The following is a 15,096-nucleotide window of genomic DNA, read 5'->3' on the forward strand; positions in this document are numbered from 1 at the left end:
GAAGTCTGTGTTTTATCCACCCCAGCTGACTGCAAGACCCAGCATTTCTGCTGGACACACTTCACTGCTGAACTGAGCTGAGCCCACTGCATCCAGCTTGATGACGGTCTAACTACAAATGCGCCCATTGTTGTGTGGTGGTTGTTGTCAGAGAATCCAGGTTAATACACCATTGTTGTGAGTTATTTCGCTTCTCTGGCCTCAGGGGTCTCAGCACCACGGGATGCTTAGGGCGCCTTACCAGCTCTAAGATCCTGAGATCTTCCAGGGAACTTTCCTTAGGTAACAGGCAAAATGTCTGCACTTTGACATGCTTGTGGGAAATGAACTCCCTGCACCATCTGGGTTGGTTGACCTAGAATACTGAGTGTGATAAGGGAGGTTTCAGGCCAGGGGGGAGGGAGGATGTATCTGGGGGTAAGTGGCCCGCAATGGCTGAGGTTCTGTCCCCTGCCCTCAGGCCAGCGCCCCTCTGCTGACCAGCCCGTGGACAGGCGTGGATGCGGTGCTTTAGGAGGAACAGGAACGAGGAGGAGCAGGGGGTTTAAATCTAAGTCTAAAGCCACACTACCGAACTGCAACTTGGGATTCTTTTCTTTACTGACTCATGTTTATCTGTCTATTTTTCGGACTCTTTGTTCCATTCTTGTTTGGCGGCCTTTGCCCCCTCTGTTCAGTTGCACCCTCCTAGCCTCCCCTGAGTGTTTTCTGTCCCCGACACCCACCCTGCTGCCCCCGAGGGACCGCGGGGCCTGGTGTCCGCTCTTCCCGCTGCTCCGGGCCCTCCCGGCTCTCTTCCCCTCTGAGCAGCGGTTACACTCCCTCCTACCCATTCCCCAAAACAGGTTTTCCTTCTGTCTTTTTCTCCAATCTAGCGGTTCCCAGAGTCCTAACAAACCTCCTTCTCCCTCTGCTCACCTTGTCCTTAAATACTTCAGAGAAAAGAGATGGAAGGCGGCCCTGCCTCTGCCCAGGTCCCGACCCGGCCCCCGCACCCTCCCCAGTCCTTCGCGAAGCCGGGGAGGGGCGGGAAGGTGAAGCTGTAGAGCTGAGCCCCTTCTCCCCCCATCGCCAACCCCCCGCGGCTCCGGTCCACCAGCCCGCACAGGGGACCGAGGGGCCAGACGGTGGGAGACACCCGAATCTCACCTGTGACCGTGAGCCTGGTGCCCGGCCCGAAATGCTGCTCGTAGGAGCACGGAGGCACAGCCCCGCACGCAAACCCCGCAGCGCTCGAGCTACCCCACCGCCGGGCGCCCAGCCGGGGTCCCTGGAGCTCTGGGGCTGTCGGCTGCGGCGCAGGGCCGGGGACCCGGTGCCACGATACCCGAACCGCCGCCTTCCGCCCCGTCCCCGCCGCCCGGCTGCGGGCCCCGCGGGCACTCACCCAGCACGGTCAGCCGGCTGCCGGCCCCGAAGGTCTGGGCCGTGGCCTGGGAGCACGGCCGGGGGTCTCCCCACAAAAACCCGCCCGAGCCGGCCGCCCGCCCCGCGCTCACCTAGCACCAGGAGCCGCGTGCCCGGCCCGAAGTACTGCGTTTCTTGGTTCACGGCCCCCGAGCCCCGCACAAAAACCCGGGCCGCCGTCCCGCGCCCTGGCCCCCGGCGGCCCCCGCTTACCTAGCACCGACAGCCGGGTGCCGGCGCCGAAGTACTGAGTGTTTTGGCTCACAGCCCCGGGGCGCCGCACAAAAACGGGCACCGCCGGGGTCCCCGCGTCCCGGGGCGCCCCCACCCTGGCTCCCCAGCACCCCGGGGCCCCTGGACCCCGGGACCCCGCTTACCGAGCACCGTCAGCCGGGTGCCTGGGCCGAAATACACAGTATCTGTGCTCACAGCCTGGATGCCCAGGACAAAAACCGGCTGTGCCCGCTCCTCCTGTCTGGGACTCAGGGTCCCCACCACCCCTGAGCGTGCAATCGCTGTCCCGGCGGCGCCAGAACCAGGAGCTCCAGCCCAGCCGCCGGACAGCGCTCTCAGCAGGGCCCCGCGCGGAGCCGGGCGGCTGCCCAGCCCTCCCCAGCCGCCCGCGGGCTGCTGCCTCCTTACCCAGCACGGTCAGCTTGGAGCCGTTGCCAAAGTACAGCTGCCCGGTGTTCGCACAGCCCTGGGGACCCCGGCGCAAACCCCCTGCCTTCCCCGACCAAGGGCCCTGGATGGTGTAGCGCCCACTCCGCTAAGGCCGGGGTTCACGGCTCCTCCAGGCTGAGCAGCCCTCTCCCTCTCCCACCTGGAGCGCCTTCTTACCTAGCACGGTGAGCCGGGTCCCCGGCCCGAAGAACTGCTCACCGTAGGAGCACAGTGGCACGGGCTGTCCAGAATTCCTGCTCCTTCCCCACCTCCCTTAGCACAGGCTGAGGGCACACCTCCCTCTCCTTCCTGGGCTTTTCTCTTCCCACCTGGAGAATCAGCTGGATGCAGTAACCTGGGCATTGCAGGAGGTCACCGTCAATTTGCAGACAAGAACCAGCTTGGCTTGGGGACAATGCAGTGGACTTGAAATCTGAAGGGGTATTAGTGGTGGTGGGTCGGCTGAAGTTGGGAAGTGCTGCAGGCTAGACCCTACCTCTTATTAGTTATAGGACCTGTAACCTCTCTGACCTCAGTTTCTTCATCTAAAAAATGGGGCAATATCTTTACCTTGGGGTTTCTATAGTTCTTAGTAACTAATGCATGTGCAAATACTTTATTAAGGTCAAGTTTTATGAAAAATGCTGAATGATGATCCCACTTTGCTGCTGAGGCCTTCCCATTCCTGGGAAGCTGAGTCTGGAGCGGCGGTTGCACAGGTGTTCCCTGGATCCAGGCTTCTGCAAAACCACAGCAGGGCCAGCTCCAGAGACCTCTGCCCATCAGGTAGCCGCACTCCCCGGGCTGGGTGGGGATGTTTTCTAGGGCAGGGCTTTTTGTAAAAGCACCTCCTTTACCTGAATCATCGTGGCCCCCCAGTCCCCACAATGTTACACCATGATACAAAAATGTTTCCTCCCCGCTTGTTCCCTCCCCTAACCACTGAGCAGCGGTAGGAAACGCAGGTGGCAGAGGTTAGTCTGATTGAGTGGGGCTTGGGAAAGACAAACTCAGGGTAAAAATAAGGTGGGGAGGGGCTTGGGGGACGTCACAGTGCCAGTGGGGGGGGGAGCAGAGAGGCCCCTCCTTGGAACATGTACCACCCTAAGGAGACCTCCAGCTATGTCATCGGGTCTCCCCCTCTGGGCCTCACTGTGCCCACCTGCTGAAGCTGGCGCGTATAGTGAAGTGGCTGGGCAGAGCCAGGGGTGGAAGGGCAGCTCAAACAGGGGACTCCACAGAGCAAGAGGTGGCACCTATGGCACAAGGACAAGCAGCTCTGAAACCTCTGTAATTCTCCATTGCTTCCTGAACAAAGGCCAAACTCCTTCTCACCCATTTATTCCACAAGCGAACACCTACTACATGCGAGGCTCCATACTGGTTGTGTGGATATGAGTTCGTTCTCAGAGTGGTGTGCCGCAAACTGCCTTTTTAGCCTTAATTTTGATTGCTCCTATCTCTGAACCTTGCACTCAGCTAAACAGAGGTACCCAGAAGTACCTGACCATGTTCTTTGGGCTTTTGTTTACGCCTCTGACTGGCATGGCCTTCTCTAGAGTGGACAACTGAGACTGATTCTTCTTTTAAAGGGTTTTCCACCTTCCCCAGCTCTTCTCTGATTATCCCAGTCAGAAATTGAAACTAGCCTGTGACTGCATTTTAGTAGAGAGTTCACATTGCTGTGTCAAAACATTGCCTCCTAGTTCAGCTCTTTCTGTTTGTAACTAATTCCCGTTAGGAACAGGCAAGCTTCTTCGGGACTGATATTTGGGTATCTTTATTTTCTTGGGAGTCGGTGGTAACACATTGCAATGACATGTGTTCAAAGAGTGGGTGAATGTGTGCACTTGTGTGTAAATATATACATGTGTGTACACATGTGTATACATGTACACACACATCTTTTATTGCATGTATGTGTTTCAATAAAGAGGGAAGGCTGTGTGGTGTGGTCCCATAAGTGGAAGGGTAGTGACTATTTCAGGCAAACCTTATGGGGATGATTGCTCCTGAAGTGGGTCATTTTGAGCTCACTCATTTGTTTATTCAAAGGTGCCTACCCAGTGTCTATGCTGCACCAAGGTACTATGCCACAGCCCAGGGATACCATCATAAAACCCATCCCTGTTACCAAGGAGCTCACAGTCAAATGGGGTTGTCAGACAAGTAAGGAGGAGGTTTCCATCAAATGTGATAAGTATTATGAGGAGTTTATGCACAGGCACTGTGAGAGCAAAATAAAGGGTGTATTTAATTCAGTCTCAGGGGAGTAAGAGGTAAGGAAAGGGAGTTTGGACGGGAAGCTATCAGCACCAAATCTTTAAGGCTCAGTAGGAGTTACCCAGGAGTTCTCTGTCATCCCAGGTGGAGGAGGACGGAGGACGTGTGCAAATGTTCTAAAAGAAGCAGCTTGGGGGAGCGGATCAGGGAGGAGAGGAGAGGGGAGAGTGAGGAAGGAGGAGGTCAGGACAACCACAGGGGCTTCTACACCATCTTTAGGACTTAGGACTATATCAGCACGGTGACAGTGCAACATTGGGGAGCTTCTGAAGGATTTCTAGAAATAGAAATAGGACTGATTCTCGGTTTTAGGGAACTTTATTTCCTATCCTTTCAAGAGTGATTTGGGAACATTTTCACATCCACTTACTCTCCTCTTATGTGAGGGGTTGTCATTTTTCTAGAATGCCTCTTGTTTCTACTGAGTGGAGAGAGTCACAGGGAGTTCGGAGATGGGCAGAAGAGACATCTAGGCACTCACAAGTCAGAGTCAGGCCAGACCAGGACGTTTTTATTGGTTCAGTCACTGAGTCACACTAGGGGCCTCTCTGGGTTGGGGAGACTTCAGCCAGGAGCGTGCAGGCACGCAAGCACAGGGGGCAGACATTGGGATACGTAGAGGTGAGAGCAGCATTCAGAAGCACTGGCAGAAGGAAAATGCGTACTGACTCTGTAACGGGTGGGAAACTTCTGGCTCCACCTCCAGAGCTGGCTTCAGGAATCCTTTCTCTTGACCTACAGAAGAAAAGGTTTTTGGGGTTACCAAGACTCAGGAGCGGTGGGGACTGAGAGGATGTAGGAGGGCCTAGGACCAGACAAGTGGTGGGGCTCCTCACACATTGGGTTTCCAGGTGACTCCAGCTTCTCCTTCCCAGCATGGACCTTCCACTGTGACCACACAGAGGTGCAAGTTGTCTTCTGAGCCATCTGAGTGAAACTCCCTCCTTCCCTACTGCCCACTTCCAGTCCTGGCAGGGTCTCTATAGTCCTGGCTATGAGTTGCTGGGTGTCATGTGTTACCTCCAACCTGCCTGTCCCATCCCGCCCTATGCCTACCATGGCCATCAGCACGAGGGCGCTGACCAGCACAGCATACACGGTGGCCTTCCCCAGCAGGATCTCATAGAGGACAGTGGCAGACAGGACCCCTTGCTGGTAGGACACTGTTGGCAGGAAGGGAGAACAGGTAGGAACCTCTGTGCAGGTAGCTCTGGCCTCCCCCAGCCCCAGTGCCCGTGGGTTCTCCGGGCCGTGGCTCCAGAGCAAGGACCACGGGAGACGGAGAAAGAGAAAGGGGAGAGGCTCACTTACCCGAGGTGAAGCCACAGTCTGCAAGAAAAAGTGGAAAGAAATATGGATGAGAGACCTCATCTCCTTAAGCAGATTAAAAATTAAGTCAGCCTTGCAGTTGGCACAGACTCCAAGGCCCAGACCAGCCTCCTCTGACTGCCCAGCACCAGCTTCCCTCTGTCGTGCCACTGTCAGCTACATCACCCTTGGAATCCATGGCCCGTGGCAGCACTGAAGGGGCTGGGGAGGGGGGCACTGCTCGGACGCTGAGCTGCACAGGGCAAGGAGGAAGAGGGGCCCGGCTGCAAGGCGGTCTTGGGCTGAGGATCTGGGGGAGGAATAGCCACAGGTGCCCAGTTTACCTTCACGGTGGGCTTCAGTCCCCTGCATTTTTTTCTTTTTCCTGTATCTAATCTTTCTGGTTTTCTACCCGGATCTTCCCATTTCCCTCTGGGGGCCTGACCCAACCTCCTCTTGGGCCCCCGCAGGCCATGCTCACCTGCTCTGCCCCAGGCCTCAGCAATGATATTCTGGGTGATGGGTTTGGGTGTATCCTGGGTCCACTCGTCTTCCTCTGTGAGCCCGTAGAACCGGACTTGGCAGCGGAAGCGGTTGCGGGGATTGTGCCAGAAGGTGGCCGATACCCTCAGGCGGCTGCTCAGGCAGTAGGTGGAGTCGTTGAGGCCGGGCTGCTCCTTGTAGGGCTGGGGGTCCGTGCTGACCCCGCTCTGCACCTCCTTCCCGTTCACCCACCAGCTCAGCTCCACGTGGTCGGGGTAGAAGCCTGTGGCCAGGCACACGAGCGTGGCTTTCTGGGTGCGGGAGATCTCTGCTTCCGAGGGTTCAAACACAGCCACCTTGGGTGGGGTCACCTTTTTCAGGTCCTCTGGAAAGTGAAGAGGGGTTGGGGCCAGGGCTGTCTGGGAGTGCCTGGGCCTGGCAGGGGCCCTATGTGTGTGAGAGAGAGAGGGCTGGGAGGGTCACAGCGAAGCACAGCTGTGTCCTAGTGGATCCTGATTGCTTTGGGGACACTGTCCCAGTGTGTGTTGCTGCTGTCCCTTGGCTTTCCCTCTTCTTTCTGAATTTTCCCACAGATGCACCTGCCTAGCAGCTCACCCCTCCCTAAGTGGCACTGTGGCCTCATTTTCTTGGCTTTCTTTGCAGTGTCTAGTACTCGTGAGACTTGTTTGATCATCCATCAAAAAAGTGTCTATCTTTCTTCCTGGTTCAAAGCCCTGCTTGGTGCAGGGCTATCTAATTTTTCAGACTTAGAGGCAGTCATGGTAGAGTTGAATCAGTCAGAATTTGGAGGCAGTGGACTCTCATGAGCATGAGTACAGCAATCACATTGATTCATTGATTTTTTTCTAATTATCATTTTTCTTTCTTTTTTTCTTTCTCTCAGTCTCTCTTTCTTTCTCTCTCTCTTTCTTTCTTCTTTCTTTTTTGGTGAGGTGTATGTGTTTGTCTGTTTGGGTGATGCCCTATGTTAGAGTTAGCTTTTCTTGACTAGAAGAGACAATTATCCTGTTACATCTGAGTATATTTATTCTATATTCTATGCCCAACTCACTTTTTTTCCCCATACGTAACCTGCTTTGAAGAGCCAAGTTGCCTCTGGCTAATAACCTATCTGATGTTCCACAGTTACCCCTAGCCTGGAGAGCAAGGGTGTGTGGTAGTTTGCCAAGGACAGCTGTGATCCTGGGGAAGGTAGAGCTAATCTGTTCAGCCATTTTTTTCCCAGTGTCTGACAAACCTCCCTGGCCAGGTTTGGAATCCTAGTTTATAGCCAAGCTTTGCATTCGTAAAAGTAGTAAAAGCTTGTTTGGAGAGCATGAACAAATGGCAAAGTCTGAGGGCCATTTCAGCAGAGGGTCCACTTTGTAATGCTCTGGGCCCCTTTCCGTGCTTAACAGATATGAAAGGAAGAATTTTTGGGATTAGTGGAAGGAATGACCTCATCTGAAGACATGTAAGGAGTGGAAGAAACCACATCCATCCTTCACACACCTTCCCTTTTGCTAGAATTTACTGTGCCCTCCATTTGGCTCTGTTCCGACCATGGGAGTAAGCTTTTGGTACAGAAATGTGGCCAGCCCAGATGTGTCCCCTTTATTCAAATTTCAGAAATATTTCTGATGAGAAAATTGAGGCATAGGTTTGGAAAAAGGCAAACCCTGTGACCGAGTGATAATAAACATCAGGAACGAAAATGATAGTCACAATAGATTGACTACTTTACCAAGGATGTTAAATAAGTTAGTCCCTTCCATTTTGCATGACTTAGAGAGCCCGAGCAGCCTAAGTTGCTTCTCAAATTGCACCTCCCCAACACCTTGAGCCCAGGCTTTCGAATCTCATGATTTGTATTTTCCATTAAACTTTTTGGCATGTGTCCCCACCAGCAGAACAGTGCCTGCCCAACCCCCAGTCCTGGCTGGTGATTCTGTGAGTCCCGTTCCTCCAGCCTTGCCTGTGTCTCCAGCCCAGACCCCATCCCATCCCAGCTCCACTCCGCCCACCTGTCTCCCCCCTCCCCAGCATGGTGAGCCTTGTGTTAGGGTTTCCCAAAGGGCCCCTTACCCTGTTACCCCAGCATAGACCTCGAAGATTGAGAAGATGGGATCTCCTATCTATTTTCTCTCCTTTATACCTTATGTCTTACTAAGATGAGGTCAGTGTCCATTGGTAACAGTTCTTTCAGACCTATCTCTCAGCCCCTGCAAGCATGGTGCACCCCAGAGACTCCCCTGCGGCACCCGCAATGCCTGCCATGCTGTGACGGGGACTTCTGCCCTCAAGCCACCTGGTCTCAGCAACGTGGTCCCCACCACCTCCCGATCCTTTCAGCCACTTCAAGAAGACAAATATGGATCTTTGAAGACCGGTAGAGAAAGAGAAGGAGGAAGACGAAGGCGAGAACAGAGTGCTGTGCTGGAGGTAGCCGCCGGGAAAGACTTCGACGTAGAAGACGGAGCGATTCACCAACACGGAGTCACCAGTGCAGAATTGGAGTTATAACAGGAAGGGAAAATGAAGAAGAAACAATAACAACAAAAGGGAAAGTAAAACAACATACACAGTAAGAATGCAGAGATGAGAGCAGTTCTGGAGAACAATGAGAAAGGCAGGAAACACAAAGCCCTGAAGACTAAGCGAGGAGTTCTGTGGCGGCAGCAGCAATGCACACACCAGATCGACAAGCCAGACAAGCTCCGGGAAGGTAGAAGAGGGCACAGGGCTCCCGGTGGGAAGGGGTGGCTCTGATCTCTGTCCTTACACCCGATTCCCTTCCCAGCCACTGATCACTGCGGTCGAACGCGGGCACCCCCCGTCAGGAATGGAGCCCCCATACCTGTCACGGTGAGCCTGGTGCCGAGCCCAAAGTGGAGGGGCGAGTTATAGGAGCACAGCTGCGGGTGGCTGAGACAAAACCCACCCGGACGTCTACAGCCAGGGGGCAAGTCTTAGCTCCCTGACAGCGGGGTGGCCACCTGTCTCTGCCTGGACCTGTGGCTCTGGACTAAAGGAATTCTATCCAGAAAAAGGCCTCAGTGTACCATGGGGCAAGAGGGGTAAGAGGAAGGGGTTTGGAGGAGCGGATCCATGCACATAAGAAGGAAGGATGAATGGAGAAAGGAGTGAGGAAGCAGATTACAGACTGAAGGCTTAGAGAAGCGAAATATAGCAGTCGACCAAGTCACACCAAAATGGATGGCAGATGCAGCCCTGTGAAACCCCCACGGGGTAAGAGAGTTTACTCAACCCCCTTCCACCAGCACCAGCACGAGAAGCAGAGACCCTGGCTGTAAGGGACAATGGCCCTACCACCCTGGTCTGCACCTTACCTAGGACGGAGAGTCGAGTCCCATCTCCAAAGTGCTGTGCCCGATTGCTACACAATGCCTCGCGAGTGTGGCAAATCCCCGCAGAGCTGGCCCTTCCACGCAGAGCTCCTGGTGGCTCTCGCACATACTCCACTCACCCACACTCTCTGAACCTCTTCTCGGCTGTGTTCTCAGTCCCTGCCCCCTCCAGGGAGTACTCCTGGAACTCCACCCTTTCAATATGTTATCCTAAAAGAAGCCTTTTACATACCCAAGACGGAGAGCTTGGTTCCACTGCCGAAAAATAGTTTTTCATTAGTTGCACAACATGAAAGCCCCGCAGGAAAAGTTACCACCTGCTGCTTCCATTCCTGCCTCCCCGAGTCCACCTGCCGGCCCTCCTCTCCCATTCCTTAGGCGATTTTTAACTCTGGGAAGTGGATAGTTGGGCAATAATGCAACCTAAAATGCTGTGGTCAGAGGACCACTCAGGCCCTGTGTGACCTCTAATGTTCCATCACTGGTGTCCCTCTCCTTTCTGCTTGAGGGAGCAAAATGGCAGGACCATGCAGCTGTAAGGTCCGGGGCTCTCCCATCTCTCACGGCCATCGTGGGCACCCTCCAAGGAGACAGGACTTGGACGAGGTGATCCCTTCCTAGCTGAGCCTACCCACCTTCTGAGGGGATCCCAGGCTTGGCACAGCCAGTCCATGAAACACTGGAGATGGAGGTGTCCCCTCCTGTCTACATCAAGGCAAGAATTCAGATCTTCCTGATCAAAATACGCTTGAACCTAAGCACCCAAGACAAAGGCTCCATCTGGATCCCAGCCCCTCCTTGTAGGTTCCCAGACCCCCAGCCTTAACTTACTCACCCACAACAGTGAGCTGGCTTCCCTCCCCGAAATAGAGGTTGTTTCCAGATCACAGCCTCCAGGGGCCACTTCAAAACCTCCCATTCTCTGCCGAGCACAGCTGGGATTCAGGCAGAGGTTGGACGTTTACGGATCTTTTCTTTCACAAAGCCACCAGCCCTGCTTCAAACACTATGACACCCTTCTAGAGCCTGCCCAGGACCTGAACAGGTGAGAAAGGGCCTCCCATGAAATCTAGAGCAGGAAGATGTGAAGCCCCTGCAGAGACCCTCTGCCAATGAAGAGGACAGCCAGGTGTCGCGGCTCATTCATCACCCCCGGGCTTTCTCCCGGCCCCCATCTCAGGGGCCACATGGAAAGGCAGCACCGTCTCCTGTCCCTTCCCTGCCCTGTCACCCCAGGCTCAGCTCCGATTCTGCTGTGACCCTCTGGGCTGCCTGGGGGGATCCACCCTCCCTGGGAACCTCCCTGAACTCAATCCCAGACGTGAGATGACATCTCCCTGAACCAGGACCCAGGAGTTGATCCTCCCTTCCCTTTGACATTTCCTAAGGCAAAGTCCTCCCTCATGGCACCACACCCAGAGACCTCCAGCCTTACCTACAACCGTGAGCCTGGTCCCTGAGCCGAAGGTATAATCATAGTTGGCACATCAGAATACGGCTACTCTAAAATGGACACATTGGATCCACTTTACCCCACGAGGGACTTGGAAAGTCTTACCTACAACTGCAAGCCTGGTGCCTTCTCCAAAGAAAACTTCAGTGTTCACACAGTGACATGGGTCAAGGAGGAAAACAAATTCAAGGCATGGAGAGGGGAGGGTGTCCTGGCTCATGTCTAGGGGACCCTGAGATAAGCAACCCCTCTGTGCCTTATAGTCATCACACAGAACATTTTGAGCTTTTCACTTTTGGGACCGCAGAGCATGGCAGAGTCCACCCAGAGAGTCCTAGGCTCCTTTCTCAGAGGATGCCCCATACAGACGCTCCCTCTCTGAGGGTGCATCAAAGATGTGAGCCTGGAGAGGAGGGCAGGGTCCCAGAACCTGTGACTCCTTCCATTGAGACCTCTGGCTTCTTCCTGAGTCCTCTGTAGAGCTGGTCACCTCCTGTGCACCTTCCCACTGACCTTGTCCCTGAGTCTGTTACTTGTGAGTCCTCCAAGTCATTCTTCTTACGTCTGGTTCTCTCTGCCTGGGAAGCTTTGGTTCTGATCTGGGCTTGTCCTTGGCCAGGGCCTTGGTCTGACCTGTGGTCCGGGGTGAGGGAGGCATCTGAACCAAACCACACTTGGGCTTGGAACCCAGGAGAAAAGTAGAGGGAATGGGGGTATTGTTGGGACAGGCAGAAAGGTTTTTGTAAAGGTTTCCCGTGGAGTTGAATCACTGTGGCCCCCCTGTCCCCACAATGTTACAGCTTTGTACAAAAAGGGCCCCTCCCATGGGCCCGCCTCCCAAGGCTGGAAGAAACCACCAGAGCAGCTGGTCTTTTGAGGGTAGTGGAGGACGGCACGGGGGTGGGGGTTGGACGTCACCGCTTATCATGCAAGGTGCTGGTGTGGGGTACGGACCAGGCTCAGGGTTCCCTCCTCACCCCCACGCCCTGTCTTCAGGGCGTTCTGACTCCTCAGAGCTGGGTGTTTTTGTAAGGCTGTCTGCTGAGGGGGCTGGTCTCCCCAGTATCCACCCCCTCCAAGCTGTCGTCATAGTGGGGAGCCTCCCTGTCCGGAAGCTGCAGCCCCCTGTCTGCCCTGGCTCTGCCCCGAGGCTGTGCATCACCTTCCCTCTGAGAACGAGACCCTCAGTACCTAAACTCTGTCTCTTGGCCAACTCTGAGCCTCCGGGTTGGTCAGCTGAGGTCTGGAGTCCTCTGGAGGTTTGACCATGAGCTACAGAGAGTGGGGGCTTGGCTGCCTTTCCAGGAAGGGTGTGGGGGAGTGAAGACCACCTGTGTCGTCAGCTCTCCTGACCTCTCCTTCTTGGCCTCAGAAATCAGAGCAGGTATAGGGGGTTGGGGAAATGGATGGAGGCTGGAACAGTAGAGAAAGTCTGAAAAACATTCAGATGTAACCGCAAGGCCACGGTCACAGTCTTTGCTGTCTCTTTCCTGAAGAGCAGAGAGATTCTAAGTTGTTGGTAGATAGTTTATTTTCCTTGCACAAGATGACCCTGACATTCCAGCTGTACTTGAGTGGCCTAGATACCGTTTCATCAAGTGGTGCCCCCTTTCATTGCCTTTTAAGCTATGACTTCAAGTCCAGAAGAAGAAAAAAAGACAAACAAACTTGACTACATGATATAGACACATTTGCATGGTAAAATATAAACAGAATCAAAAGATAAGTGACAACCTGGGAAAAATATTTGCAATTCTCACCATAAGGGCTAATCTCCCCAATATATGATGAACTAGAAATCGGTAAGAAAATAATCCAACAGTTCAATAGAAATGGGCAAAGAGCAGATGAGTCAGGGAAAAAGAAATCCAAGTGGTGTTTAACTATCAGGAACAACAACAACAACAACAAAAAAAAACCCTCACAATGGTAAAATAAAGTAAAACTACATCGAAATACTACTTTTCACTAATTTAATGGACAAAATTGAGTTTTGGACTATCATTCTACTAGCTAGTTTGTGGTGAAATCAGCTCTTTACACCTGGATCACTGGTAGGAAACCAAGATGATGCTTATGGAGAGAAATTTGGATGTATCTGTAAAGAGTACAAATGCATTTGCTCATTCATCCAGAAGTCCCACCTATGAAAATTTATCCTGTACATATTCTTTCATACAAATAAAAATATGAGTAAAATATTTGCATCATTTAGAATAGCAAAAAAAAAAAAAAGATAGGAAAAAGCACAAATGCCCATCAGTAAGGGACTAAAAAATGTACTGTGATATGTTCACATGATGGAATAATATTCCATGCTAAAAAGGAATGAAGATGTTTCTTATATCTGTGGAAAGCCCTCTAAGATACATTATTGACTGGAAAACAGCAAGCTGCAAAATAGCATAACCGTATGCTACCTTTAGTCTAACAAAGGGGGGGGAATAAGGATTATACTTTTGTTTAGCTGATTCTTCATGCCAAAGCATTTAAAGGATGCAAAAGAAACTGATAAAAGTGATGACCTATTAAGGATGTGTGAAGGAGACAGAGACAGAGTGGAAGTCAAAGTTACATTTCTCAATGTCAGCTTTATTGGGTTGTTTCCATTTTGGGGCCATATATCTATATAAAATCAAACTTTAAATTTATAACATTTAAAAATAAAAGAAAGACAACACAATATTGCTTTAAATAATATTTGAAAATATATCTGCTACCTATAAAAAAGCTACTTGTTTAATTTACAAAGCCATTATTTTTTCCAAAGAATATCATCAGTTGATGTAAAAAGCTGTTTCATGGTCCTGAATTTGCTCAGTGGAGCTCCAACTACTTAGGAAGCTTGTGAAAAAATGCAGATTTCTGAGCAGTCCTTGTAACCTATTGAGTTAAAGTCTCTAGGATTGGGCTTAATAATTTATATTTAAATAAACAAAAAGAATTCTTCTGGGCATTTCTGTCACAGTGCCAGAGCTGGGGCACATAGCGTGTCCCTGACTAGAACGGGGCAGGGATAAGCCCTGGAGAACATCAGAGAGCTGTCTAGGGGTGCCACGAGCTGGGTGCCAGGGAACGGCCCTTAGAATTTAGGGGAAAAAGGAAAGAGGAGGCTATTTACCTCATTAATAGTGACAGACCTCACCATACTCTACCAAATGCCCGAATGAGAGGTCGATGGCTTTCATCTGCTGGAAGGTGGCAAGGCCTCTTCTTTGTTATCTGTCCTCGTTGGGGCACAGAGTTTATTTTGATTTATTTCCCCATGTTTTTCTGTTTTATTCACCCCTTTTGCCTATCAACAATTTACCCTCTAAGTTAGTTTCTTTTTAATGACCTAGCTGGGGGCCTTCGCCCGGACTGGCCTTACCAGTAATAACACCTGTTGGTCTTGACATCATAGTTTCTCTTAATCCTGACGGAGTGTGTCCCAGTTTTGCTATGCCCAAGTGCTCCTACGGCACTTTTTTCTCTTAAAGGGGCGTAGACCCATTAGGCAGGTATCAAGGTGGAGTCATTCACCAGCTCGGCAGCAGGGGGCAGCCTTTCCTTACTTTTTGGACCCACATCTCTGCAAACTGAGCTTGGCCACTTGAGGGGGCGAGAAGAACGTGCAGAGGCTGGAGGGGTGCGCGGGGCAAGCGGGGTTACCCCTGCGCCTTTCTGCAGGTGTGCGTTGGGGGAGACACGCAAATAACGTTATACACACGTGCAATTCTTGAAAGCTTTGCCGCATGTTAACAGACTCATTTCAACCTAGATTTTTTCTCACAATGTTCTCAGTGGAGGAACTGAAACCTGAAGAGGCTAAAATGAGCGGCCCAGCGGTGACGAGGAGGAGCTGCAACCTCCACCCAAGACTCCTTCCTTAGTTCTGGGGCTCTGGCAGGTGCCACCACGCCCTGCCGGGTCCCCCCCGCTCAGCGAAGCCCACCTCCTGGAGCCCACTGCCGGGCTCCCACCCGCGCCGTGCCTAGGAGATGGGGGCGGTCACTAAGCCTCCTAAACGCTCAGTCCCCTCGTCTGCAAAATGAGAGTAAACGATAAGAATAAATCCACCTCATGGGGTCGCTGTGAGAAGTAAATGAGATAGCACCTGTGAAGGTTCATCATGGTGCCCGGCTGGGGAGA

At 52.5% G+C, this 15,096-nt stretch overlaps 2 gene segments (V, D, J or C); both read right to left on the reverse strand.

The window, feature by feature from the left end:
* The window catches only part of LOC123647069, a 33,310-nt gene that overhangs the window by 3,901 nt on the left and 14,313 nt on the right, over positions 1–15,096 (reverse strand). The window contains 1 exon segment of the C gene segment in view: positions 2,050–2,107. Coding sequence covers positions 2,050–2,107 — 58 coding nt within the window.
* LOC123647059 lies at positions 4,844–11,200 on the reverse strand. The segment is given in 5 exon segments: positions 4,844–5,088; positions 5,410–5,516; positions 5,665–5,682; positions 6,143–6,529; positions 11,071–11,200. Coding segments are annotated over 5 exon segments (648 nt in total).

The sequence above is a fragment of the Lemur catta genome, chromosome 11, assembly GCF_020740605.2.
Source record: "Lemur catta isolate mLemCat1 chromosome 11, mLemCat1.pri, whole genome shotgun sequence".
In the NCBI taxonomy this organism is placed as follows: domain Eukaryota; kingdom Metazoa; phylum Chordata; class Mammalia; order Primates; family Lemuridae; genus Lemur; species Lemur catta.